General features: G+C 41.2%; 1 protein-coding gene across 1 annotated transcript; it reads right to left on the bottom strand.

Moving 5' to 3' along the window:
• On the bottom strand, positions 1-25,547 carry GLIPR2 (GLI pathogenesis related 2). The gene is made up of 6 exons (XM_041476714.1): positions 25,508-25,547; positions 25,169-25,324; positions 13,039-13,147; positions 9,523-9,626; positions 2,489-2,566; positions 1-1,549 (listed from the first exon to the last, which is right to left on the bottom strand). The coding sequence occupies exons 2-6, from the start codon at positions 25,179-25,181 to the stop codon at positions 1,389-1,391; spliced, it is 465 nt and encodes a 154-aa protein (XP_041332648.1). The 5' UTR covers positions 25,182-25,324; positions 25,508-25,547; the 3' UTR covers positions 1-1,388.
• Positions 25,548-26,580: the final 1,033 nt, after the last annotated feature.

Raw genomic sequence — 26,580 nt, 5'->3', positions numbered from 1 at the left:
ATTCAAAAATATTTATTTTTCAGTTGTTCGTGATATGTGTCAAATTCTTGGTTACAGCAAAAAAATTGTAACAAACAGCATCACAGTGACATATAATCAAGCCATAAGAGTGCAGTTTATTATAACTGTGTAAACAAAAACAAGTATTTCTGTAACGGCACTGTCCATGAACCAGATTATGGCATATAGAATCCCAGCAAAAGTCTAGAGAAACTTTTACAAAGAAAACAAACCCCCAAATTGAAGCAGAGTATATGAACCTGGCCAAAATGGCCCAACCCACAATTAATCAGAGAAAAAAGTGTCCCCAGAATTTTTGCTTGGCTTGTTCTTAAGGAAATTATATCTTTATTGTTTTCAAGGCATCAATCCAGCACATGAAATAGTACTATTATTGAATAATATGAATAAAGAGCGTACATCCTTAATTATGACCTTTGTGAATACCCCTACTCTTACATTATTAAAGATGAGATGATTTGAGAATGTTATTGCCTGTATAGCATGACACCTTTAAAAGATATTCCTTAAAAATAAGTTACTGAGAAATAAAATTCAAAGTACACCATCAAAGAAACTTTTTTGTGCATAAATATCAAAAAAGTAGAATCTTATTTTTATGCAATGGAAGTAAACAATTTGATTATAATACAAGGTACATACTGTAAACTGTAGGATGCACTTTGAACTTTATATATACTAATCTCAAACATATTTTACATATCAGCATCTAAAATGGGATTAAAAAATTATAGGGTTTTTTAGATCATGCATTAGTTACAGCTTGCTTGATGGCCATAATTTTGCCAGCAGCTTTTTAGTGTTCTGAGAGATCCATCCTCTTAATAAAAACACACAGGTCTGAATTCCACTACATTTTACACATGTACCTTTCATACGGGAAGTTTTGCGTGTGTTCCATCTGCAGAGAGTAGGTCCCACAACAGCAGGAGGTAAAGACAGAGCAACTAAGGTACAGTTATTAAAAAGGATTGGACAGCTGGGAGCATATAATATAATTACAAGCTGGTATATTCAGTTTACAGAAAGCTATAAATTTGTTTGCTCAAAAAAAAATAGACATCCAACATGTGCTTACTCACATGCTGACACAGAGTTCATGCAAACAATTTAAAAAAATCTTACCCATTTTATCCTTCAGAAATGCTGCTTATAGTTCATCCTCAAATAAACTGAGGTCCCCCCAGAAACAGCAGGGGCCTGATGTGCAGATTGACTCAAGCAAAATGTAATTGGTTTCTCCACACTGAGATGTGAACAGAAGTATCAAACAGATTTCATTGAACTGGGCTTCATTTCAACACTGTTAGGTCCAAATCCAGGTTCACTTGTCATTAAGCAATAAGACTACCTTAAAAAAAATAAAGTTATTTTCTTGGAGGAAGAACATTTTCTTCATAATAGCCTGGATTTACTACATTTCCAGCTGGATCATATCTAGCCACCACAAATGTTGAGCCATCACTAGCAGATGCCTTTCCAACTCCCATCTTTTTTGTGTTCTTCCAAACCATTGCTGTAAAGTGACCTGAAGAAAGAGAGAGAAACATTCCCTTTAGATACTAAATCTGTAACATTTCCTTTAACGTGTGAGGTGCTGGGGGAAAGAAGAACAATACACAGCTGCTCTTTTGTCTAACATGAGAACAAGCTAAGGACGTGAAAAGGAACCCTACCACTAGCATTTTGTCTTGAAAATCCCTAACCTGATATGTTTTCATACTACTATTCCCATTTCCATGTTCTGTATCCAAATAAGAACATGTAGCAGGAGAATTGTGAAAGAAGTAGTTGGATAAGTATCTGATGCAAAATTTGTCAAAGACATCACAGTCTGTACTCCCTGCAGTGTGAACAGCAGTTCTGGGAGTGACTATTATTCACTTGCTTTAACTGCCTCATACTCCCCCATGTGTTTGCATGTGCAACTCTTCAAAAATCCCACTATTTTTGTTGCTTCTTCTGCCTAGTTTAATAGCCACCCCCACATTGTTGTTCCCACTATCCATAGGCAAATCCCAAAATCAGGGAGAAAAGCGTGATTTTCTTGATTTGAAACAAGGTCAGGTACCTCTCTTGCTTGGGCACTATTTGAGCAACAACATTCTGAAATCCATTTTGATTGTTAATGTGCAGCCAACAACCTGTTCCCAGTCTCCAAATTTTAGCTGAAATTATCTCTGAGTGGAGTGATACAATTCAGCAGAAACCATGTGTCAATGTAAACAACACAAGACATTTAGTAAGACTCCTATATGATTCCAAGTTAACATTTCTTACAAATTAATTTGCCATAAAAATAAGTCGCCTGTTCAAAACTTTGAAGTCAGAGGAAAAATGCAGTACTAAAAAAACCCTAAAAATTTTGCTTATTTTCTAATTTCTCAGGGGTTTTTATATTTTGTCAGTTTTTAGAATAACAGTAGAAGTTTCTTTTTTGAAGAGACAGTTCCCAGTCTGAACTTACCTGTCCTAGAAGAAAACCCTGGGTTTTGAAAGCTGTAATTTTTTATTTCACTGTACCATCTGTCAGCCACATCTTTTCCTGAAAGACAAAAGAAATGTGCTGTAGAATCATGACATAAACACAAAAGTGTAGCTCACTTACAGCCTGGCCAGTAAGATCTTCTGTAACTTTCAGCTTGGAAGGTAATGAAGATGCATCTCCCTCATCTTGGATAAGTGCTCCTGTCATCAGGCTTACACATACAGCTTGCACCAGCTTCTTCCTCTTGAAATGTGTTTGAAAATGCCTAAGTGTGCCAGATTTTCTAAGCAAAAGGCCACACCTGTGAATGTTTACCCCTTCCAGCTCCAGGTAACAAACAGAAAAATTAAACTTCTGATGTATTTTTAGTTTCCCATGTTCTCACCAGCATTAAATATTTCTGATTTTTGAATGCATTTCTTTTTAGTGGTTTCTACCTAGCACTAAAGCCATTGTGAAGGCCCATTTTGAGGCCCTATAGTCTGCGGTACTACAGAAACCCCAAATATTCATACTTAGGAGCTGTTTCTGTATGGAAGTCTGTGTGTCCAGCATTGTCTCATCCCACCCAAGGCTCTCCCTGACAACAGCTGTATATGGACTATGACTATGGCCAGGGATGTAGCTCAGACCAGAATCTCCAGATGCAATGCAGACAAATGTCAAATGTTTCTTGTTTTCCATTACTGGTTGTTAGGAAATTCTTGTGCCAAACACTGGGGGGATGAGAGGGGTCAGGTTTTTCCCTGAGTAAACTTGATAATTCAATTTCTGCTTAGCATTCCAGGATGTATCATCCACACAAGGCCAGGAGATTTCAAAGCAAGCTGCCAAAGCTGTTAAGCCTGCCATCATGAAGAATGCTGATCCCTGGTGGACTGTTGGCTGCAGAAGAGCAATGACTCATGCTTTGCTATTTTACAGCAAAAAGTCTTAAACTTGTGCACTTCTAGAAGTCAGACACTACATCAACTCCTTTAAACTTCAGTTTATTATGACTGAAGTCAGCTAAAAGGATGATGCTGTTAGCCTGGCAAGCTGGTTGTCAGAGCCATGGCTGATAAGCAAATACTCAATGAAATTCTATCTCTAGAGAGGCTTATGAACTTGAAGTACTATGAACTTATATGCCACACTGGTCATTAGGAATAGTGCTGATAGAGTAAATAATTTTTTCTACATAAAAAGGTAACAAAACATCTCTTGCCTCCCAAAGTAAAAGTTTCAGGAATAACAATTGTTTTCTTCTTTTCCTTCTCTCTTTGCATGGGAAAAGCAAACCCAGTAGACCTGTATTATGGTTGAAGTATGTAACACATACTTATTTGTTAATTTCTTATTCACACTGAAGTTAAAATGAAGACAAAAAAAAGAGAAAGTACAAATAGTGACCTTTATGCAATACAAGGGGAAAAGAAAAAGCACACAGTAAAAACACCACACAAGAAACCAATCAGATCATGCTGTCCCACTCTAGATTTCATAGCTATGAAGGATTTAAATGGGTTTATGGTAAGCTGGGTGTAACAGAACTACAGAAGGTGACTGCTGACAGATCAGGCCTTATGAAGCCCATGTATTCTATGTGTACTAGTGCTGAAGTGACTATACTACATAAGCAAGATTTTAGAAGATGTAGGACTGCATTCTCACTGCTGCCAGCTTTTTGTTCCCTCTGTTAATGTATCAGTGTGGTATAGTATAAACAGTATTTAAAGAGAAAGTCACCCCCACTCTGCTTACTGTAGCTCTGAGAAGTGTGCCTAGGCTGCATGTGACAGAACTTAAAATCTCCATAATGCAAGCATTGCAGGGCACATGGAAGTTTTGGAAAACACAATATCTCTTCATAATTAATTTGTTTTTAATTTAAAGAATACTATCATTTGAAAAATTGCTTGCTTTTTAATTCAAGGGAGATAGCAATGGCATCAGGTAAGACTGCCTCAATCCTGTACCTGAAAGACAATGAACATAGTTGGGCAGCACAGTCTATCATGTGTTATTTCCCAGATTTCAAGGATGAAAGCTTTCAACTGACTGAGGCCAGGCAGTTAAAGCAGAGAAGCTGATCACTATTCTCCATTTTTCACATGCAAAAGCAAGTTTTCATTATATGGCATTGCTGTCATCATCCTTGAATTAAAAGAGTTGTGGCCTCATAAACTGTGGGAAAATAAAGACTGACTTTTTTCCAGCAAAAGAGAAGGTCACCAAAGGACTAGGCAACTTTTGACAAACTCTGTCTTGAAAACATTTTAGAGAAGTGTCCTGTAAGTGAAGGGAATGAGTGGTATCTGTCACATGGCACAGGAAGTGAAGGGGAATCCAATGTGGAAGCTATTACCAACTGAGAAGACACATAGGTACCTAGTGATTAAACAGTCTCTCTCTCCTCTGAAATACTTTTCTTCTGATTCTTTGCCCTTTGTGGAGCAGTAAACAGTGCCCTGGTGGGACACAAGCCAAACCAGTGTTGAAAATGACAGCTGGCACACAGGGGACTAAGGAAAATCCCTGTTTTGAACCCAGTGACCTCCAGGCTTCCAGAGAGAAAACAGCACAAGGGTCAGGAGTGCACTGAGCCTACCTGCTTTAGCAGCAACTTACATCCTCAGACTTACTGGTCCAGAAATGTGACCACAATATTTCCATTTAAATGTGTTATGGAATAAATTATGCAGTCATATTTAGAGTCTGTTTTGATTGCTTTTCAATGTTTTGTTGAAAACTGCTCCCCCTGCTCCCAAAGTTCCCCCTAAACAAAGGAAGTTGGCTGCTGTTCAAAATGCTTTTTAGTCAGAAGGAAAAAAAAAGAGAAAAGAAATTGCTCCCATTCCTCATTCTTGATCAGAGCAAAAATGATAACGTTTATTCCTCTCAAGAAGCACATGGATCTGCCCTGCAGTGAGAGCTGCAGCTTCTCTTCTGTTGCTCTGCTTGTGGGCTGATTAATAAATATTCTGCTGGGCTTTTTTATCACCCTTCCTCTTTGCACTGCTGTAAGCTACACTCAGAGTTTCAACACTTTCACTGTGGAAACACAGTTTGACTCCACCCTTCTCCCAGTGAGGGAGAGCTCACTGATGACCTGCTCAGCTAGGCTTACTAGATGTTCATTTCAGAACAGGCTGAATCTCATTCTAATGAATTTCAGTCATGATGGACAATCTTCCTCAGGTGAAAACTTGCTGCAACAATCCTTGAACTGATGTCCAAGTATAGTTTTGCCCAAGACTAGGACCAGAACAAGAACAGTGATTTGATTTTACTTACACAAGCAGCATGCTTGCAACGTGGCCACACTGACTGTGCCTCAAGCTTCCTCAGAGGGTCAGAGGAGTGACCATGAGGGCTCAGTCCATATGTAGGACTAACAGTCTAAGTAATGTCCCCCTTATTATCAAGGGGCCACTGCATGTAGGCAGTGGCCTGGCCATGCCCTGCATCTCATCAGCTGTGTGGTTGTTTCATTAAGTGTCATTGTCCTGGGAGAGGAGCTCCATTCTGTGTGGATGTCAAGGGTGTGAGTGCCAACAACTTGTACCAGACCAAGGGTTGCAGGGACCTCTGTGTGGTGCCAGCTACTGGAGCACCAGCAAAGCACAGGAGGGACCAGCTGGTGAGCAGGTGAAGGGCTCTGGGGGGAGCTGCAGAAGTACATGGCCATTGCAGGGTGGTTCTGGTCAGCAGCCAGGGGCCTCTGTGTGTGTGAGATGCACTGTGTGTGCTGGTGACTGGAGGGGAACTGCAGCCTTAGGAATTGGTATGTCCACGTGCAAGCTAGTGGTGAGATTGGGATCCAGGGACAGCTACTGGGCAGACTGAGTGTCTGAGCTCAGCTACTGCTGGGATCCACACTGGAATTCTATCTCTATTATATACATATATATATATATAAACATATGTAATTTAATACCATACAACATACATTATATCCATTTTGAAATCATTTACTGAGAAATAGATACTTGTATTTTTACATACTATATTAATTTGCTTATATACACTCCAGTAACATATATTGGAATCAGCTGGAAAAGGAAAGAGGAAGAGGCCACTGGTACTGCTCATTTTAGCAAATAGACTGCATCTGTTTTTGCTATTTGTGCTGTTTGTGCTGCTCTGCACACAGACATAGCATGTCTATGCTACATGTGTGTTTGTGTGTGTAAGGCTGGAAACACATTCCCAGCCTGCGCAAGACTGGACACACATTCCCAGCCTCACCATTGGGAACACAATGCTGTGGCAGCCCTGTTCCTGTATTCAGCTCACCTCAACTGGGCCCAGTTAATTTCTCTGGGCCCAGCCTTACTGTTTCTGCTCATACCAAAGAATGCTTAAATCCTCAAGTAATCCCACTAAGTTGCTAAAATCATCCTAACAGAATCACATAGACCATATTTCTCTGCAAATGGGCAGCACCTTGGTGATCTACTTAAAAACTATGTTTTCACAACATCTCTTCCACCAGTCTGAGGGGAAAGAGGGTAGATTTAACATTGCCTTTGAAATAAAATATCTACCTAGACTAAAGTCATACCAATGGTTTTTGGAAGTAATTCTCTGCTTTCAAAATCCTTCATGCAGGTCCTTACTTTTACTTTATTTAACACTATTGTATGAGCCTGGTGTTAGACAGCAAGAGATACATCAAGGCAGGCCTTCAGTCAGAGCACACTCCTGCAGGGCTTGGACAGACAGTGCTTGTGCTGTTCTGCACACTAGTCCCAACCTTAGGAGACCCAGATTCCTCCTGTGACAGATCTGGGTGATAGCTGACTGGATTTCTCTTACGAACTCTCTAGAGTTCATAAACCACAGTGCTTCCACCAGCAACAGGGCAGGTTCTTCTCAGCCACACCATCCATCCTAAACAGAATTCAGACATTCAATGCTTGCCTTCAGCCCCCCAACACAGGAGAAACGAGATGAGGCATCCTGAGAAGCCTGACATAGCACAGCTGCCAAGGCAGGCTGCGGTCTCTTGCATTAGTGGCAAATGACAGCTCACTTATTTGAGCACAGACAAAGAAAAGTCTGCCACAGAGCAGTTCCTGCAGGACTGGAGGGAGGAAACAGCTGTCAACTCTTTCTTGGATTACAGGGATAAACATATTTCTAGCAACAGCTTTAGGCTATGTAACTCTAAAATCCTGAATAGAATTCAAGGTATTCTTGTACCAGGAGAGGAGTCATATTAGAAGGCTTTATAGTTGAAAGCTTAAGCCTTCCCTGAAACAAGAAATGCATCTTCTGGCATTATTACAGAACTCAGCAAGAGCCAAAATAAACAACAGCATCACTTTTTGAGAGAGAATACAAAGTATTCTAGAAGTTTATTGAGTCTTGCTTTATCTGGGAAAGAAACCAGAAGACACTGCCTGCCTTTGTTAAGCCTCTGAATGGATGTCTTAATCCAAATTTCTGCCTCATTGAGCAGGGTACAAATTAACTATCCAGAGGGAACTATATGAGAAAAAGAGGAAGAATGAACCAACTCCACAGAGGTGAAGACTAAGCCTAGATGAGAAAATAACTTCCTTTGAAAAACTAGCTTTCTCATTCTGGTATTTTGAGTGATCCTGTTGCATTGGAAATGTAGAAATGTTTCACAGAACAAAAGAGGATGTAGCTTAATTTGCTCAACATGGTATTTAATCCAGTGGATAAAAACCAGCACAACTTCTCAAAACTGTAAAGTTATGTATGGAAACTGTGCATTGAAGAAAACAGACCAGATCCGGTGAAAAGACAGACATTCTGTAGAAGGATTTATGTGCTATGTTTCCAGCTCTCTAAAAGGGAATTCTGTGGCTTTAACCTCAAGGGAAGGAGCACAGGCCAGTAACACAAACAAGAAAGAGCTAAGCTCAGTCAGTGAGTCATAGCCACTCTGCAAACTCTGCTGTACATCTGTGTTTTCCCATGCTGCTCCGAATCCTTTCCTCACACCCTTGCAAAGGACAGAATGCCAAATATGAGCAGATCAAATTGTATTTTTCCACCATGGGATTCTTTTTCAACAGGAAAATTGGGACTAGAGTTTGCACTTGAAGCGGAACCAAACAGCATCCCTGGGACTAAAACTCACTAAAATTTCCAGGTCCTTCAAACAGAGCCTCCAGCCTACAGAAACGAGCTTCTGTTTCTTTGGGGCTGTGCTGGAAATTCCAGGGGTAGATTGGAATAAAGAAAGCAAGTGGTCACTTTTAATACATCCCACCTGCTGTCCCAGCAGGCTGAGGCATGAGCCCTAGGCACTGAAAGGAGGTAGGAGGGAAGAGCCTACTGAATCTCTCTCCAGCTGAGGGCTTAAAACAGGCTGTCAGCCTGACCAAAATTCAGCTCCTGGGGCAACCAAACCAAAGGCTCCCAGTTACAAATTACATTTACCATCAGAAAATACATGGAGTAAAATAGTCTTCAAAAATGTAATAATGATAAAGGGCTTAAAGCTGTTTGCTGACAGAGTGGAAGATATTAGTGAAAGGATATTAGCCACTGTCACTTTGGTGTCCAGTCCCCTGCTTTTTCCCCCACAAACAGGAACTGCTGTACAGTGTGTAAGAGACATTTTTCCACGCCCCTCACCACAGCTGGGCTGTGGGCAGACCTCTCCTTGGCTGGGACAAACTAAGGATAAAGGTGAAATAGGGGGCATTGTTGACTTCCTTCTCTCCTACATGGACACACAAGTACCTCTAAAGACAGCTCCAGAGCAGGGACACAGGGAGCAGTGTAGCTGCCAACTCCTGCTTCCAAAGGGACATAACACACCACCAGTAAGGAGTCCCTTACTCCCTCTGTGCCCACATATGCTTCTTGCTCTCAGGACACATAGGTGACTGCAACCACCAGCCTCTCCCCAGGGAGCCTGGGCTGGGCTATGCTGGATACATTTTTGAAGTAGAGGAAACTCCAGCAATCTTGCTACCAGATGCAACCCAAAGTACTTGAGATAAGGCATTTATCAGGTGTCCGTGAGACAACAAGAGAAGAAAGCTCACCTGATTGGTCATAGGATGCCCATGCCAGGTTTTCTCCACAATTCCCATTAGCAGACTCAGAGCTGTGCTTGAGGACCCTCGTGGCAGCCAGTTCTTCTGCATACCTAGCAAAGGAATCCACACATTGGGTCAGGGACCACAGCTGCAATGAGCAGAAAGGAGGAAGAACAGGAGGAAGAGAAGGATATGCAAGCAAGAAATTGTGCTGGAAGATGACGGGTTTAAGTCAAGTTGCAAAGCCCTGAAGCCAGAGATGCTTCAAGCTTACATAGATCAATGAGTTAGGCAAAGGAAAAGCACATTTTTCCTGTCTTTCATGAGCATCTGCATAAATTCTGAGAAGGACCTAGAAGAAATCAAAGGGAAGATCCCTTTGCACCACATTTTAACCAGCACCTGGAAATCCAACAGCCATCCTTAGCCACAGCTGGTGGTGGAAAGGGAAGTACCTACAGCAATTGCTACAGCTGCCACCTCCTGGCATTTCTAGGTCCCGCACAGGAGTAAATTAAATGTTCTCAATGAGACTTGAAAAAAAAAACACAAGTGGGAATTCAGTCAAAGCAAGTGTAAACTCCCTACATTTACAAATGAAAAAAAAGTCAAATGTAAAAAAAGGGCAATGTACCAGGCAATAAGATGGAAGAGAAGGGGATCACATGGAGACTCTGAGGCAACAACTGTGCAAACCAACACAAGGATAAGCAGCACTGTTTCTATAGAATTTGACATGTGTGCAAATGTAGGATGTATTTTATTTTCCTAGAACAATAGGGTTAAGAAGAACATCATGGGTAAAGCAATTACTCTCTTTATTCAACATTGGAAAGGCTTCAGTACAGAGACAGGGAAATTGGAAAGACCATTTGTTATTTCTTATAGTGGCAACACAGAGAGTCATCAGGTCACAGATTTAAAATTCAAGTGAGACAAAGCTCTTCTTCCACACTGTGCAGCAGAAGTCATTTCCACAGGACAATGGAGGCATCAAATCACATATGAGTTTGAAAAAGAGAGAGGCAAATTCACAGTGTATGGATGTGGGGAGGAATCTTCACAGCATATTAAACAACAGCAACAAATAAATGAGGATACAACTTACTGCTTAGGAAAATGGTAATTTCCAGGATAAATCTGTAATTTCCAGAAGAAAATAATGGAGGAAGGATCACATTTGTTTTGTCCTCCTACTCCTTCCCTAATCACGAATTACTGGCATCTGCCAGAGACGTGAATTTTGTCCAGCTGAACACTTTGACCCAAGCTAGTACTTCAGTCATCAGGTTCTAATTTCCTTCTGCCCTAATCGTCCCACCAAAACAAAAAGAAGAGTAATTAGCTACATCCATTAATTTAGAAATAATGAAAACTTGTCAGTTGTCAGTTTGCTAGATCCTGGACCAGAGGATCTTTAGATGCTGTCTCTACAGTCCTGTAATTTTTCTCAGGATCCTCATATCCCAAGTAAGAGGCAGGACTGAGACTAAGTACACATTGCAGATGGATGAAGCTGCCAGGGATTTGAGACAAAAGGTGATTAATCCACTCCAGCTCAGGCAGTTGAAAGCATGAGATTTTCATCTGAGATCATCACCCTGTGCTTCACTACAGTCAGAGATAAACAGACACCTGCTGAGGCTGACTCATCTCATGTTAAAGCAGGGATTCAATAGTCAGTTCACCTGTCACAATAACTGGACCTGAAAATAGTAGGAAACGTACAATTTTCAACACAGGTAGAGGAGCACAGAAAAGCACCCAGAGAGAAAAGCACCCAAATACATACCAACAAAGGTGTATATATATAGGATATACCCAAAGAAAAGGTGAAATTCTTATTTTAATTTAAGAATATAAAAAATCTGTCTTGAAAAATATGAGATTTCTTAAATTTCATATCTTTTATTCAGACCAAAACATTTCTTGTTCTTGCTATCAACCAGTTTTATCAGTCTCTGAACAGGTCTTTTAATTCTTACAAGTTACAGACCTCAACCAAAGAGAGGTTTCCTATTGTTGTTCATTGCAGCAGGGCCTCAGCTGAGACCAAAGACGGCTGTGAAAATTTTCTGAAGGATCTAAAAATACCCAGCAAGGGCAGCAGCACACTCAGAGATAAATGTGGAGCAATGCATATTTGATAGAATAATCTGAACTATTCATACAAGCCGACTTGTTCAAACTGAGTGTTGCACTTCTGAGACCCAACAAGTGCTATTGACAAGTCAATGAAATCTCTTCCTCACTGTGAGCATGAAAAACAGAAACAAAAAAAAAGCCCTTAGAAGAACAGAAGGAAAGTCCCAGCAGATTACAAGGTTGATGAATGAGTCACTAGCATTCTACATTTTAGGAATACTGTATCCAGTTATAATGGTGAAAAAAAAAAAAAAAAAAAATTGAAAAAAAAAAAAAAAAAAAAAAAAAAGAAAAAAGAAAAAAAAGTGAAAACACCCAAGATTTTTCTTGCTGACAGAGGTCATGTCCACATGCCATTTACATGGTGTGTTATACAGCACAACACCTGGGAGAAATCTAGGAGTCAGGAGCCAGTTCATCTGTGTCCCATCATGCTGGGACAAATAAATCAGGTTCTGGAAAGACTACAGCATCTCTCTCTCCCGATCACCCAGCACAGAGGAATCTGTATGGTTATGGTAGAAAGCTAATGGGAGGAGATCTTATGGCTAGAGTAGGGATCAAACTGCCCACCACTTAGTATAATTTATCTTCTGAATAGTTTAATCAGCATTTACTCCTTCAGTTATCTCCTTTGTACTGTGAGAATCAGCATGAAAAATAATTGAAGATTTTTAAATCTACTTTTTGAAAAAGATTGCTGTAAAGAGAAGGGAATTAATCTGGTTATTGTAACTACAGTAAAGAGGACAAGCAGTACTGGACTCCAATTTCTGTAAGGAAGACTCAAGTCAGAGAGCAGGAAAATGGATTCACTGCATGTTGGACTGAGAAGAAGTTGTGCAGTCTTCAACACTGGAGTAGAGGCAAGATGTTTCCTTCCTGACAGAACAGAACACGCATAATACTTTTGTGGCTGGGAGATAGATAAAATAATCAGAAATTACTTCATCCTTATTCCACTGATCTTAGACCAGTCACCGCTTCTTACCACGAAGAAGTCGTTTTCCCACTGTTTCAGCAGGAGTAGGTCTTCTCCTGCAGATGACAATCCCTCATTAGACAGAAGTGGTGGTGAAGCATGTTTTAGACAACTGCCCTCTGCAGAGGACACCTACCAGTGCAGACAGATGTAGTCCACATCTGAAAAAGGCTCCATTTGTACAGTTGTGATGGTCACATGTGTCCATGTGATCAACTACTTTTATATGATGGAAAAAGAGGGGGTGAAAGAGTAGAGTCCCTCACTTTCTACTCAGCAAGTCTTCACTGGTTATCAGCATGTCAAAAGGCAAATATCTTTGCAGTAAACACAGTCAAACCTAACCGATAAAAGTATCACAAATTTCATTAGAGAAAAGAAAGGACTGAACTCACTGCTGGGCTCCTCTGTTTAACTTCTTGCAGAGTTTTAATGGGGGGACTCCATGTTTCTTCCTGTAGTCATTGTGTACTTTCAAGACTTCTTCAGCAAATTGTTTGGAAGCTGAAATCACATTAAAAAAATTGAAAGGTCTGTCAAATACAGATATTAGTGAAAACAGAAAAAGTATACACTGAAGCCAAGCCCTGGTGCAGGCTGGACAGTAGAACTTAAGGGTACCACCCTCATTACCTGGCAGCAGGATGAAATGAAACACTGACTTCCATCCAGAAACAAATTCTAACAGACAGTCCCATTGGGAAGCTACAGACTCACCAAAGGTTGAAGAAAACTGTGATCCTTACTGCTTTCCTCAATAGCAAGGTGATTTAAGGTTAGTCAATCAGTTTGTCAATTTAAAACCAAAATCAGTTAGACTGACTTTTATTTTAAGCTATCAGTGCAGTGCATCATCATTCCAATCTCAGAGTAAGCAACAAATATGTCTTTTGAGGAGATGCATTAAAAATGCAAATGATTGCCCCTCTATGCAAGAATTGTCTGTATTAGTCAGGGCACCACCTAAACATGTTTAGAGCTCTGCAAGTACTTGGAAACATGCACCATTCTTCTAACTAATTTTATAGTACAAATTCATAGAAATCTCAAAATGCACCTTTATTTGGGTCAAGACAAATATTCACAAACAGCAAGTGGTAAGGAAAGAAACAACTACTGTGGCATGGGTTTTTATATTTATTAATGATTCATCAGCTTCATTTCTGAATATCTCAGCATGACTACCATAATTCTCCTCGTAAGACACTTGGGAAACCCAAACAGCTCCTATGACTAGAAAGCATTTCCTGTTATTAACCTTAGATTTCTCAACTTCCTCTCACTACTTGATCCTGACAACTAAAATCAATCATTCTCTGCTGTATTAGCATTATTCTCTTCTGCTGTTTGTAATGATGCACTTTCCCCAAAATAGAGCTGTCAGTTTGCGCACGCTGCTCTCAGAATTTTTTCCTAAGCTCACCCTCATGCTTTAGGCTGCTCTTGGAGTTCTCTCCAGTTTCTTCAATAGCACTGGGATAATACAGCAGCCTAAAAGAATCTCAGTATCCAATGCACACAAGAAAGCCGTTACGGTTTCATGCAGTACCTGAAGTCTTTTGAACACAGTCTGAAGTTGGGTTGACTCTTGCCTGATCAAAGTGTCATTGTGGACATATATCTAACATATTCTCCATAACATGCTTTCAGGCTCACTCTTTTGGTATTGGTTTGTTGGTATAACACAGCAGCCCTGTTAAACAAAATTACATTTGCCCACCACCTTCCTCCTCTTCAGTTCTCCCTCAGTTTTATGTTGCACATCACAAGTTGCACATCATCAGGAAAACAAGCACCTCCACTCTGATATTCAAGCACACAAACTCCTCTTTGCTAATGAGCCTGTCCCATCACTCTTGTTGCCATTGCTCACAGCTCACTGATTCTATCAGGCCAGAGTCCTAAACCTCTCATCTGCTCTGTTGCAGAGGTAGCCAATTTCTACAGCATCTATCAGAAGTCACTGAGGAAAGCAAGCCTACATCCAGTTCATGCCCTTCCCTGATGCAGGGGGTCCAAGCTTCCAGCAAGGAAATGTTAAGACAACCTACAAATAAAGACATTGAAAAACACAGCTTTGAAAGTCGCATCACATACTCCAGACTACTTTTTTTCTCTTGAGACCATGCTAAACTTGTGCCAGTTATCACCTAGACTTAATATCTCACCCACTCAGCACTGAAATTGTAGATAAACAATCTGACCTGCAAATATGGAAGTTTCTATCCAAATAATTTGCTCTCAATGACAACATCAAATTGAAATTCTAATTAAAAAAAAAAAAAGGTAAACGGAAATACAGATTTCATCAGTGCCCAGTCCATACATTAACAGAAATACTGCATAATGTAGCTCTGTACTAACTTCTTGGCTTACAAATAGTAACAAGTCATGGACAAAACTGAGTTGCTTCTAGCTGCAACTGCTATGCAACAGACACTGCTATGCTGTCCCTGGAGAACCTCCATCATCCCTTTCCCTCAAAGGTGGCTGCTATAGAAATGCTTATCTTCTGTGACTCAAGCTCATGTGCTAACCACCTCCCTCTGCACAGCTTTTCCCGTGCCTGATGATGTGTGGAGAGGGACGCCCAAGTGCCAGATATATTTCAGATTTGTTTCAGAATGCATGTTAAGTTTTTCCATTTTACCGGTGTTCCATACACTGAGAAGCCAGGCATTAAAAGTGCAAGTTAGTGGGCGTTTTCAGGCTCCCACCCAAATGGGAACAGTTTCCCAAACAGCTGTGGAGACGTACTTCTTTCCCTTCATGTAAGCTGCTTAAGCTGCTAGAAAAAAAAATATTTTCTACTGCCAGAGAGTTAAGCTTGGTCATGAACCATTACACACCTTAATAAGTAAAACAACTGAAGGTATTAGATACAGTTGCTTGCTCCTCAATATTCAATTATTTGCCTCCATTTCTTATTCTTCTGCAACATTGGCTAAGATAATGGCAGCATGTGACAATGAATTTCTAGGCTATGATGTGGTACAGAGCATACCTTACAGCTGTTATGCTCTTGGACTCCACGTTCATTGATCAGCTTTCTGTGATAGGCAAAAATAGGCAGAGGAATATAGACTGCCTTTTTCCATCACATTTGTTTTTCAGAGAATTCTATTTCTCTATTCTACTGTCTCTAAACAGAGCCAATCTACTCAGTCTTTCTTGCATGAAGAGCTCTCCATGTCTGAATCCATATAGCCTCTTGTTAGAGCTGTCTTCTCCTGCCATTTCTACTTTTCTACCAAAACAGAGGTGAGTTACCGGAACATCTGTTCCACAACATGAGCTGCCCTGCATCACCTTTGCAGCTGTCAACTGCACCTCCTCCACTGCTCCCGTGGAGCCGCAAGGTGATAACAGTGAATTGTTCCACAAAGCACCAAATCCCTACACAGCAGAAATGCTGTGGGTAGCCTTTACCTCAGCACTCAGGACACACAACATTATAGCAGGCACACACATGACTAGCAAAACAAGCATATGTTTTTATGCCTAAGTATCCACCCTGGTGACTCCAAAATGAGCCTTGTATCAACCTCTAGAGGTATTGTTTCTTAGTGCTTTTTGTCCTATTGTTTCTGGATTAACTTTCACTGGTCATGTTTTACTTTCCATAAATACTAAATTTTTCTATTTAGCCTTCAAATAGTTAATATATAATGCTATCAACAAGAGAGAGTTTGGACTGTTCAGTCTAGAGAAGACAAAGTTTTGGGGAGACCTTATTGTGGCCTCTGCTTAAAGGGGACTTATACGAAAGACAAAAGGCAGACAATTTATTAGGGCCTGTAGTGATAGGACAAGTCATAATAGGTTTACAATAAAAGAAAGCCAATTCAGGCTAGATGTATGGAACAATTATTTTATTATAAAGGTGGTGAAACACTGGCACAGGCTGCCCAGAGAGGTGGTGAATAACCCATCCCTGGAAACATTCAAGGTCAGGTTGGATGGGACTGAGCAACCTAATGTAGTTCAAGATCTGCCTGCTCTGGGCGGTGTATTAGAGGACCTTCAACATTCTCTTCCAACCCAGATTGCCCTATGTTACTATGAGAAAAACCTCATTCAGAATCCTACAGAGAAAGGTACCATTACGTCTGTCTCAATCTCTCTTTGAACCATGACAGAGGCCTCAAATTCTTCACCCAATGTGTGCATTAGAGGTAAATTGAGATAATGACCCCACCTTTCAATCTTCCCCCAAAAATAAATACCTAGAAATTTGCTCTTATATTAACAGGATGTTACTTCCATGTTACTCTTTCGGGCCCAGAACCAGGCAGAAAGAAACAGTCCTGCTTCCAACCAGACCAGGGCTAACTTTTGCAATAGCCAGGAGGGACCACAGCTAGGACCTGGAGATTATTCTATACCACCTCTCATCATTTTCCAGGAATGGGGGAAGGGGTCTCTTCCATGTCAAGGTAGTGTGGCATGATCAACTATTTTAGTCTCCGAGTGGTAGTGAGTATTTGCATATGAATCACTCACCTGTCCTGTACATTTTTCTATAAATATTGTTGCTGTTACTCTTTGTTTTTCTTCCTGTTTCCAGTTAATTGTTTCTCATTGCTGTTTCCAGTAAATTGTTCTTGTCTCAACAATTTTTTACTTTTTGTTTCTCCAATTCTCCTCTCCAGGCACCCATGGGAAGGGAGAGAGGAGAATGAGTGAGCAGTGCATCATTTAGGGAGGTTTCAGTAGGAACACTAAATTGGAGAAAACCATTCCTAAACTAGAACAGAAGCCAAGTGCCAGAACACATGGAGAGGACAGATGCAAAGTAGATAGAAAACACATAAAAGGTAATTAAGTAATTGCTTAAACACTGAGTTTAAAACCAAAATCCCTTCAGTTTCCCTGGATTCTGCAGAATTGCTCTACTCTATCCTGGAAGCAGAAGTGGTTATGGAATAAGAATGCAGCAAATACAGCTTTTAGCATGCCCAATGGGTTTGTGGAAAAAAATAATTAGAATGTTTAGGGAACTGTAAAGTAATTACATCAAAAAGTCCTTTGTTACTGTCCCAGGTAACTGATACTTTTATTGTGACAAACTTCTCAAAGTATATTCAGTGACTGGAAACAAGCAAAATTCTCAAGTAAAGGAGATCCCAGCTTCTAAAGACCACATTTGCATCTAGACTTTTCTAAGAGAGCTGACATTTATTATTAATCTTTATCCACCCTTGAAATGTAACTCTCTGGAAACCATCCCTAGCTGAATCTTTCCCACTGTGAGAATAGCATTCCTTCAATGGAGAAGTGATGGATGTCTAACTGATATGAGAAATGTTAAGAAGACAGTCATGTTCCACTGCACTTTGACTCAGCACTTTGGTTTGAAGCCACAAAAGCTTCAGGGTGGTCTCATGCTGGCTGGTGTCTGCAGCAACACAAGGAGTGAATGTTCCATGCTTCTTTCTCCACGTATTTAACTGCACTCTCTTGCCCCCCGTTTGGGGTTTCCAAGACTGGCCCTTAATGCTCCATGTCATTTGGGAAAATGGATCTGACACTCCAATTCATGAATCATTTCCAGCCATAAAAACTGATCTCCCTGAGTGTTAAATTCCCCTTTTCTCTAACATAACTGGCTGATTGCTTGGAAGTTTACAGAAGAAATGAAACCATGTATAAATCCTGGAGGAAAGAAAAGATTAAATCATACTATGTTTAGAAAGTATTGTATCCTGGGTGGGGTTTCCTTGTCTCCTTTTACACAATCAAGAATTCAGTAAAGGAGCAAGGTCTCCATCCTATACAATAGGCATTTATGAGAGATATCATAATTGTTGGTAATGATTTCCCTTCCAACCTGAATTATCCTGTAACCTTACTAAAAGTTAGAAGAGAAAGTACTGCTGATGGAAGTGAAAGAAATTGGGAGTTATAATTAGATACTAGTTTAAATGGGAGTAGTTTCCTGGAACGTTCCTATGTTTGCTGCTCAAAATAGTTTTCTCTTCAGCTCAGGAGATCCTTCTTCAGGAAGGAGTTTCTGTGATGTTTCTCAGTACCCCGTTTTGCCTGAATTTGCTCACACACTTGCTTATCACTGGGATGAACTTCAGGACAACAGTGAGATGTCTGAGTTAACTGCATCTGATGGACAAGAACCCCACTCATTTTAATATCTGGGCTTGCTCTACAGCAAACTGCAAATTAATAACCTTGCATTATCTGTGCCACACAATGTAACACACTCTTTTCCTCCATACCCAATCTGGGGCATGTGGCCTGAGAATATGAAGCTGCCAATGCAATAATGTTTCAATGACATTAGTCATGTCACTACTTGATTGCAAATCCTATTCTTGCTGTAATAGACAGTGCTGATTACTTCCTCACTTAAGGCCTTTTATAAACAGTAAGGCAATTGACTGCCCTGATTAAAAAGGAACACCTGGTAAACTGGAGGCTGCACAGCTCTGAGAGGCAGCAGAGCCTTCCGTGATACAGGCATTTACAAAACAAGCAGCACTAATCAGCAGTCTTGGGGTCTTGAGGACTGACAGAACCAAGTTTTCACTTTACTGGAGGCAAGGGTGTGAGCAGAAATCCTTGGATTGTAGCCTGTCTCCTCCAAACTGACCAACAATCAGAACAACAAGCAGTCACTTCCATGGAGCATTCATCTTACATAAGGTTGGAACTGATTGCTCATCATCTCCAGAGCAGCCAGTCCTGGCTTTGCATGAAAGTCAATCAAAAGTGTTCTTTTTACTACTATTCTGCCAGGAAGGACACCTGAATATTGCAATCATGTGACACAGACAACATTTGTAGGCAGCTAATGTGCATGCTGCTATCCCTTTTAAAAAGACTAAGGAGACTCCCATCAGAAAGACCTCCTATTCTTAAACCCAACTGCCACAGAATTCCTAGGGCACATGCACTTCCAAACACAAATCCATAAGTGACCTGCATGTATTAAAATCACACTCTGCAGGAGAAGTAATTAATGTAATCTTCTCCATCTTCTTTCCCCAATGCTGTATATGCTTTGAGTTTATAATTACAGAAATTTATTGAAGAATATAAGGCACAACTATATTTATTAATGAGTAACAACAGAAATCAGTTGTTTTGAGTAATTGAAAAGAAGTAATTGAATTCAAATGGAATCTTTTTTTCTATTCATATTTTGGATGCTGCTTGTTCTTATGCTCTGTACGTGGACAGCAACGGACATAACTTTGTTTTCACCCAGTGCCAAGCTCATTTTACATAGCACTGCTGGCTGTGTGGTGCCAACAAAAGTCTTTGGAAAGTGAAGAATTTTGCAAGCAAGAATCAAACAGAGATAGAACTATCCCATGTCTCCTGGCATATACTCCTGCATTTTACACTTCTACCATTCATGTTCTATCATGGTTTGGGGTGAGCATACCTGAACTAGTTTTAATCTCATCAGCTCCAATACCCTCCCACCTTGTTTTTCTGCCAAGGACATCCAAGATAGCTGGGCAATGTTTAAAGTATGTTTATTTATGCACCTCCCTGAGGCATGGAAATATGGCCACGCACATTTCTTCTGATCACTGATGTGTGTGAACTCTCCTATCCAGTAACCAAAGTCAGGAAGGGAGGCACAGAAATGTTTCTTTACTCACATTTACAATCAATTACACCACCTGTTTTTCATCCCTCTGCTCAACAGGTTAAACTCCAGTTCTCAAAATTCAAAATCTTTTTTAAAAGGTATTTATTTCATAGAATCACAGAATAATAGAACCGTTTGGATTGAGAGGGACCTTTGAAGATCATTTAGTCCAATCCTCCTGCAATGAGCAGGGACACCTTCAATTACACCCTGTTGCTCAGAGCTTCATCTGACCTGACCTTGAACATTTCCAGGGATACATTGAATGTCTACAGTGACCTAAACAGGCCCATATTGTCTTCCTACACAACACCCCAGACTCCTACCACCTCCTCACATCTACTTGCACAGGAGCCAGTTCTGCACCAGGGAGATTGGGCACCCACACAGCCTCACCTCATCCCCCTGTGCAGGGCCACCCAGCCCAGTTCTGGCTGCTGTTCAGACCTTCACAGACTGGGCAGAACTTGCCTACATCTGCCTGTAAAAACAGAACAGAGATAGGCTCCAACTTATCTTTCAGAGAACAGCACAGCCTCTACAGAAAGAGAGATCTGACATACCTTTCTGGTCTGCTGAGATAAATAATAAACAACAAAACAGTTAAAATCAAAATACTTGTTTTCTCATACTTTTTTGTTCCTGCACATAGAGCAGCAACAGAAGCAAATTCAAACCCAGGCAAGACAGACACTACCAACGGTACAGATAGAAAATGCAGAGTTTGCATGGGATTTCTTTGGTTTGTGGTTTGGTTTTTTTTGTGGGTTTGTTTTGGTTTTTTTTTTTGTTTTTTAATTTTGATACAGGACAATAGCACAGGAAACCTTGGTAGGTATCTCAGTTACTACAGACCATCATATTCTATCTTATTCTTCCTGAGCCCTTCCCACTTGTTTCAGTATTTATCTGCCCTGAACACAAGGAGCTAAGGGTATAATCTAACAGCTGACAGGAGCAACCACTGTTGCATGGGGTGGCTGCTGCATTCTTCTCCCCCACCAAAACCTTGATGGTCCAACAGACAGGTAAAAATTGGACCCAGAATACTGCCAAAGCCTGACATATTCCTGGAAGACTTTTTTTTCTCTGCTACTTATTGAACTTGAACCCAGCAATCAATGTCTTCTGCATACAACTGGAGATGCAGGACTAAGAATTAAATTAACTTTGAAAAGTCATTTTCCCACCACATCTCCAGTTCAGTTCTGGTGTAAAGAAAAAGACAGTAACTTGTGTTGGCAAGTCCTGCAAATGTCCTAATGTTACCAAATGCAAAAGCTCAGTTTCTAGCAGTTCAGACAATCCATCTTCCCTATCCCCACTAGTCCTGTAAAAGCAGCCAGCACAACTCTTTCTCATTTTGGCAGCTCGGGAGTATCTGATTTCTCAGAAAGGAAACAGGTCACTTGTCCAATATGCCTGTATTTCTGTCATGACCTGCTATGGCTGTCTCTTACCAGGATGCTGAACTAAAAGTCAGCATTTCAGCTGAAGACTTCGCTCGTTCTGCAGCAAACACAAGTCCTTTTTACTGTACTCTGAAGATGCTCTTAAGAGTTAAAAACCAGCACTTGCTTCTAAATGAGATTAAAATCAGCGTGGAAAACTGCATTGAGTCTTGTTCCTGTCTCTTTGCCGTTTCTTAAAATCCTTTCTCAGCCCTTCTTTGTTTTTTTGTACTGACTCAACACGCAGAGCAGTGGGTAACTCCCAGCCCTTTCTATGGAGTCCCGCCCACATTTGCAGAAGTGGCAGAAAAAAGGAAAAACAGCAGAAAAATAAAACCAAATTCTGTAAAATGATTGCAGTATTTACTGAGTCTGACCTTGACACCATCTGCATACACTTGCCAGAATAAAGAGAGCTATTCCCCTGTAGGGAGCAAGTGGGACAAGCTCCCTTCCCCCACGACGTTGAACCCGGGGGAAAGTGGGAGAAATAAGACTTTTAGCAGCCTTTCCTACCACCATCCCAGCCTATTCAGAGACTCCCACTGCTCAGCAGAGATCCATGTGCTCCAGAGCGGAGGAGCAGAGCTCGCAGCCAGCTGCTTTCCTGAGCATCGCCTGCAGCTGCTGGGATGGATGGATGGATGGATGGATGGATGGATGGATGGATGGATGGATGGACGGATGGATAATCCTCCGTGGGGCGAGGGCTGCCTGCAGGACCCCGCCTCCGGCCGCGATGGATGGATGGATGGATGGATGGATGGATGGATAATCCCCCGTGGGGCGAGGGCTGCCTGTAGGACCCCGCCTCCGGCCGTGCACAGCCGCAGCGGGGCCAGAGCCCTGCCAGCACAGCACTCTCAGCAACAGGGCAGCCAAGAGCTGCCAGCTCCCCATCCCCTCCTTTCCTGCAGAAATATTATCCCTGTCTTCTTGGTTAGAGCTATCTGGGATCTTTGGGGACGTCTGCCTGCACTCCCCACTAATCCAAATGGTGTCTGAAAAGGGAAGACCTAGGGGAGGGCAGAGGGCGTCTCCGTGTTTGGCTTAAGTGTCTGCAGGAGTTATGACCACGGGAGACATTTTCTAACCCTGACAAGGAAGTTTCAGTATGGATTTGGTTTCATCAGCCTGTAGCTTTCAGGGAAGAAAGCTGAGTCAGAGGCACCGAAGGTTTCAACACTCAGCTCTATCCAATGAAACACAGCAATGCCAAGTCTCTAGCTCTGACACTTGGAATGAACATTGCTTCAAATATAATCTAATATCTAGTAATACAACATTATTGGAGAGTTTTTACCAAAGAACTGAGATTTCCAATAGCAGGTTTTCTTTGCATGGGGATACTTAGACCTCAAGACAGATTTACCAAAACCAAGAGATTAAAGAAACTGCTCATTTCTATTAAAGTAATGGCCCCACTTGTCATGAATTAGAGCATCCTTAAATTAAACTTTCAGGAAATCTCTGCCTCAACCTTTCTGACCGAGGAGAGGAGCAAGGAATCTGTTCTGAGGTCAAACAGATCTGTCATGCAACCTGTTACATGTTCATGAACTCTAGCACACAGAAATTTGTCTGAATCATACCTTAAGAGTACTAGAGCAGGAACACATTTTGTATTTCACACAAAACACAGAGGAAGCAGTACTCTGTACAACAGCTGCTCTCTCCATTCAAAGGCAAACCACACTGAATGATCTCAGACAGGAATTTGAAGACTTCAGTGAACTAGAAAGGGCAGATGGGATTTAGTCAATACACCAATTGTCAGGACAGGATCTGTTTTATAATTCATCTAAAAATATTACACACAGCTCAAAGACAATAACCTAGACCTAGTTTAACATTGGTTTGAAAAGCATGCCACAAATAGTTAGAAAACATTCCTAACATGTACCTAGATCTCAAGCTCCATTTGTATAACCACTTAAGGATGCGAACATTACCCATGCCTTGGCAAAGGGAGTTTCTGGTCTGCCATTGTTCCTAAGTTTGTAAAAATTGACTAATGCAGCAATAAATGTGCATGGGAAAAAAAAATGAAGATGGTAATTGCCTTATGACTGTTCTAGCAATTTTCATGCATTAAAACAAAGGAGATTTTCATTCCTTTGGGGATTGTGAGATGCACAGTGGAGTATATCTACTGCTTTTGCCCAATGTGCTTTGCTAATGTAATGTACAGGCACTAACTACATAGATTTGGTATTTGTACTTAGCACGGGAAGTGCCGAGCTTGATACTTCACAGCAACTATGCTTATTTGAATTGCTATAGGGTTATTTATCCCAGTCTAGCTGTCAGGTTATGAGGACAAACCCACCCACTGGCAGCTGGACTTGACCACAAAAAAGCAGGTGGTTTGCCTGGACTGGGTGTCATACCAGTAAACCCTCTATAGTCACATTTGCAGACAGCTCTGATCTCATCTAGCAAGATGACCTTTAAAAATAAAGAAAAATGAAAAAAAAGAAAAAGAAAAAGAAAAAAAAAAACTAAAAAAAGCCCACACCAATACACCCATGCTGAGGCCCTTTAAAGTGTTACTCACACAAAGATTTTCCCTAAGTTTCTCTGAAGAGGTTTATTTGAGTTAATAAAGTACTAAGTTTTGCTGAGCATGTCCCTATATGTGCTGTTCACACACAGGACAGACAGACAACATGCCACCAGGCTCTGATTTGTCAAAGAAACAATGCCCTAAGAACAAGAACAAAAAGTCCCATCCAGTTTCACAGCTGTTTCAGAAATTCAGGACAGTTTTTTACTCATGTTTTTTAACAGAGCAACAGTGGAGAAACCCCCTTCTGAAGGTCCCTGGCTCCTTGGAAGCTTTGGAGAAGTCTCTCCAGCCCAAACTGAGCAGGGCACACAGCCAGCCAGCAGCAGTGGGAAAAGGACCAACAGCACAGGCAGCAGCAGCAGCAGGGAAAGGCTTAAAGAATATGTGCACAGCTGGGGAGAGACTTAAGAGCTGAGCAAGTAGTCTGTCCGCAGTTAAATAGTAACCAGATCTTACATCTAAATCCTTCCGACAGGAAAGGTGATAAAGCTTACCCCCCTCGAAGCATCCTGCTGCTTATCTGCAAGGCTAATAAGTTTGGTCAGACAGCAAGACACAAAATAACTTTAAAGCTACAGGATTCAAAGTCATTTTTTACAGCAAAGCAAAAATACTTTAGGTTACAAAATACAAACTTTACAAAGTTGTATATGAAATACAACTACCTCTACACCGTGCAGGCTGAGGAGGGGGGTCGCTTTTCTTTGCGTTTTTTAAAATCCAGCCCTTTGTCAGAGAGAAAGCTCCTCCCAGACTGTACCATGCACAAATGAAAGCAGCCTGCTCCGAGGAAAGCCCCTGAACGCTTTAGCGACGCTTTCCAAGCATAAAACCAGGCACGGACTTTGTGCGAACACACAGCCAACTGCACGAAGGCATTTGCTCACCTGATTTCCCCATGACCAAGTGGGTTTCTTTTTTTATTTTTTTTAATTTTTTTTTTAATTTCACCTGCTTCCTCCTCTCTTGACAGAGTTTTGCCGCTCAGTGCCGGGATGAAGTGTTCGCAGTTTCAGCTCAACTTCTTCATTCGCCTGCGACCGCTGCTGGAAAAAAAAAAAAACTTCGCTACCGCCCCTTCTTGAGCGCTGGAATAAGCCTGCCCATGCCTTTATAAGGCACAGGGACACCGCTCTTTTTTCATGAAAAGTTCCTGGTTAGGGTCAGGAGCTATTTATCCACCACAGTAACCAAGCAGCTCCAAAACACCATATGTTTTCACATACCATTTTAGCTTAGTAATCGCATCTGTCTTCTGATAAGAGTAGGCTGTGAGAAAAAATTCTGCTGACAAATAGATCTGCTACCACAGTGGGCATAGCCCGTGGGGCTCATTCATACAGCTAAATGCTGTTGAAGTTTTACCCAACTTGCTGTGCGTAAAGTTGAAACAGAAAAGTGATAAAGCACTTTGAAGTATAACTACATTTGTATGTCTAAAATGAATCACTTCCTGCACTGTTACAACATAATCTGTAGAAGGTATTAGTAAAATAAGATTTTGCAGGTTAAAGAGGAGCCGTGCTGATGGTGTGTTTCTATGAAAAGCATTGGATGTGAGTATGTCTCATTTCATCTGTGTAAGCACGCTGTGCCACTGTTATCTACACGCCACATCGAAATGCCTCAAGCTAATCTGGCAAATATTAACTACTTTAACTGCAGTGAACATGATACTTTGATTTAACTTCAGAAGTGCTGCATATCTACAAACAGTAATTCAGTTACGTGTTTCCAACTTTCATCTTCTCATCATCAAAAAAATCATCTGAGGTTAATGCTTCCCAATTTTTTACAATGCCTTTCAATATTTCAAGGTTTTTCTTGGTTTTGTGCCAAGTCTGCTGGCTCATCAGGATTTAGTAATCCTTTGTCCACCTCTGTAGGCTTGGCTCTATGGTAAGTAAAAGAAAAAAAAAAAAAAAGATGCAAGGGTTGGGTGTTTTCCTTTTTATGCAAGTAGCAGCAGCAGGTGGGGAAGGCAACATCCCTTCACCAGCACACTGCTCCTCCTGTGGTGGTTCCACTGGCAGGACTGAAACACAGGTTTCAGGGAGGGAGTGTCACTGACAGCTGATGGGTTCACAGAGAAAAGGCATGAGGACAACTGATCACCACCCAGAAGAGGAAACCGCAGGGTGTGAGACCACATTCATTTTCACAGCTGCATGATATTTTCCTTTGCTGGCAGCAAGGCAGGCAGCAGAACAGAGAAGGTGCAGAAGGAAATCTCTTCCCAGTCTCTCTGCTGCAAGTGGCAGTAGTTGGCTGAGGACAAGGGTGGAGAGCTGGAGTTGGT

Source organism: Pyrgilauda ruficollis, unplaced genomic scaffold, assembly GCF_017590135.1.
Source record: "Pyrgilauda ruficollis isolate IOZ18807 unplaced genomic scaffold, ASM1759013v1 scaffold39, whole genome shotgun sequence".
NCBI lineage: Eukaryota > Metazoa > Chordata > Aves > Passeriformes > Passeridae > Pyrgilauda > Pyrgilauda ruficollis.
The sequence above is the reverse complement of the archived record's forward strand: the minus strand, read 5'-3'. Positions and strand labels throughout refer to the sequence as shown.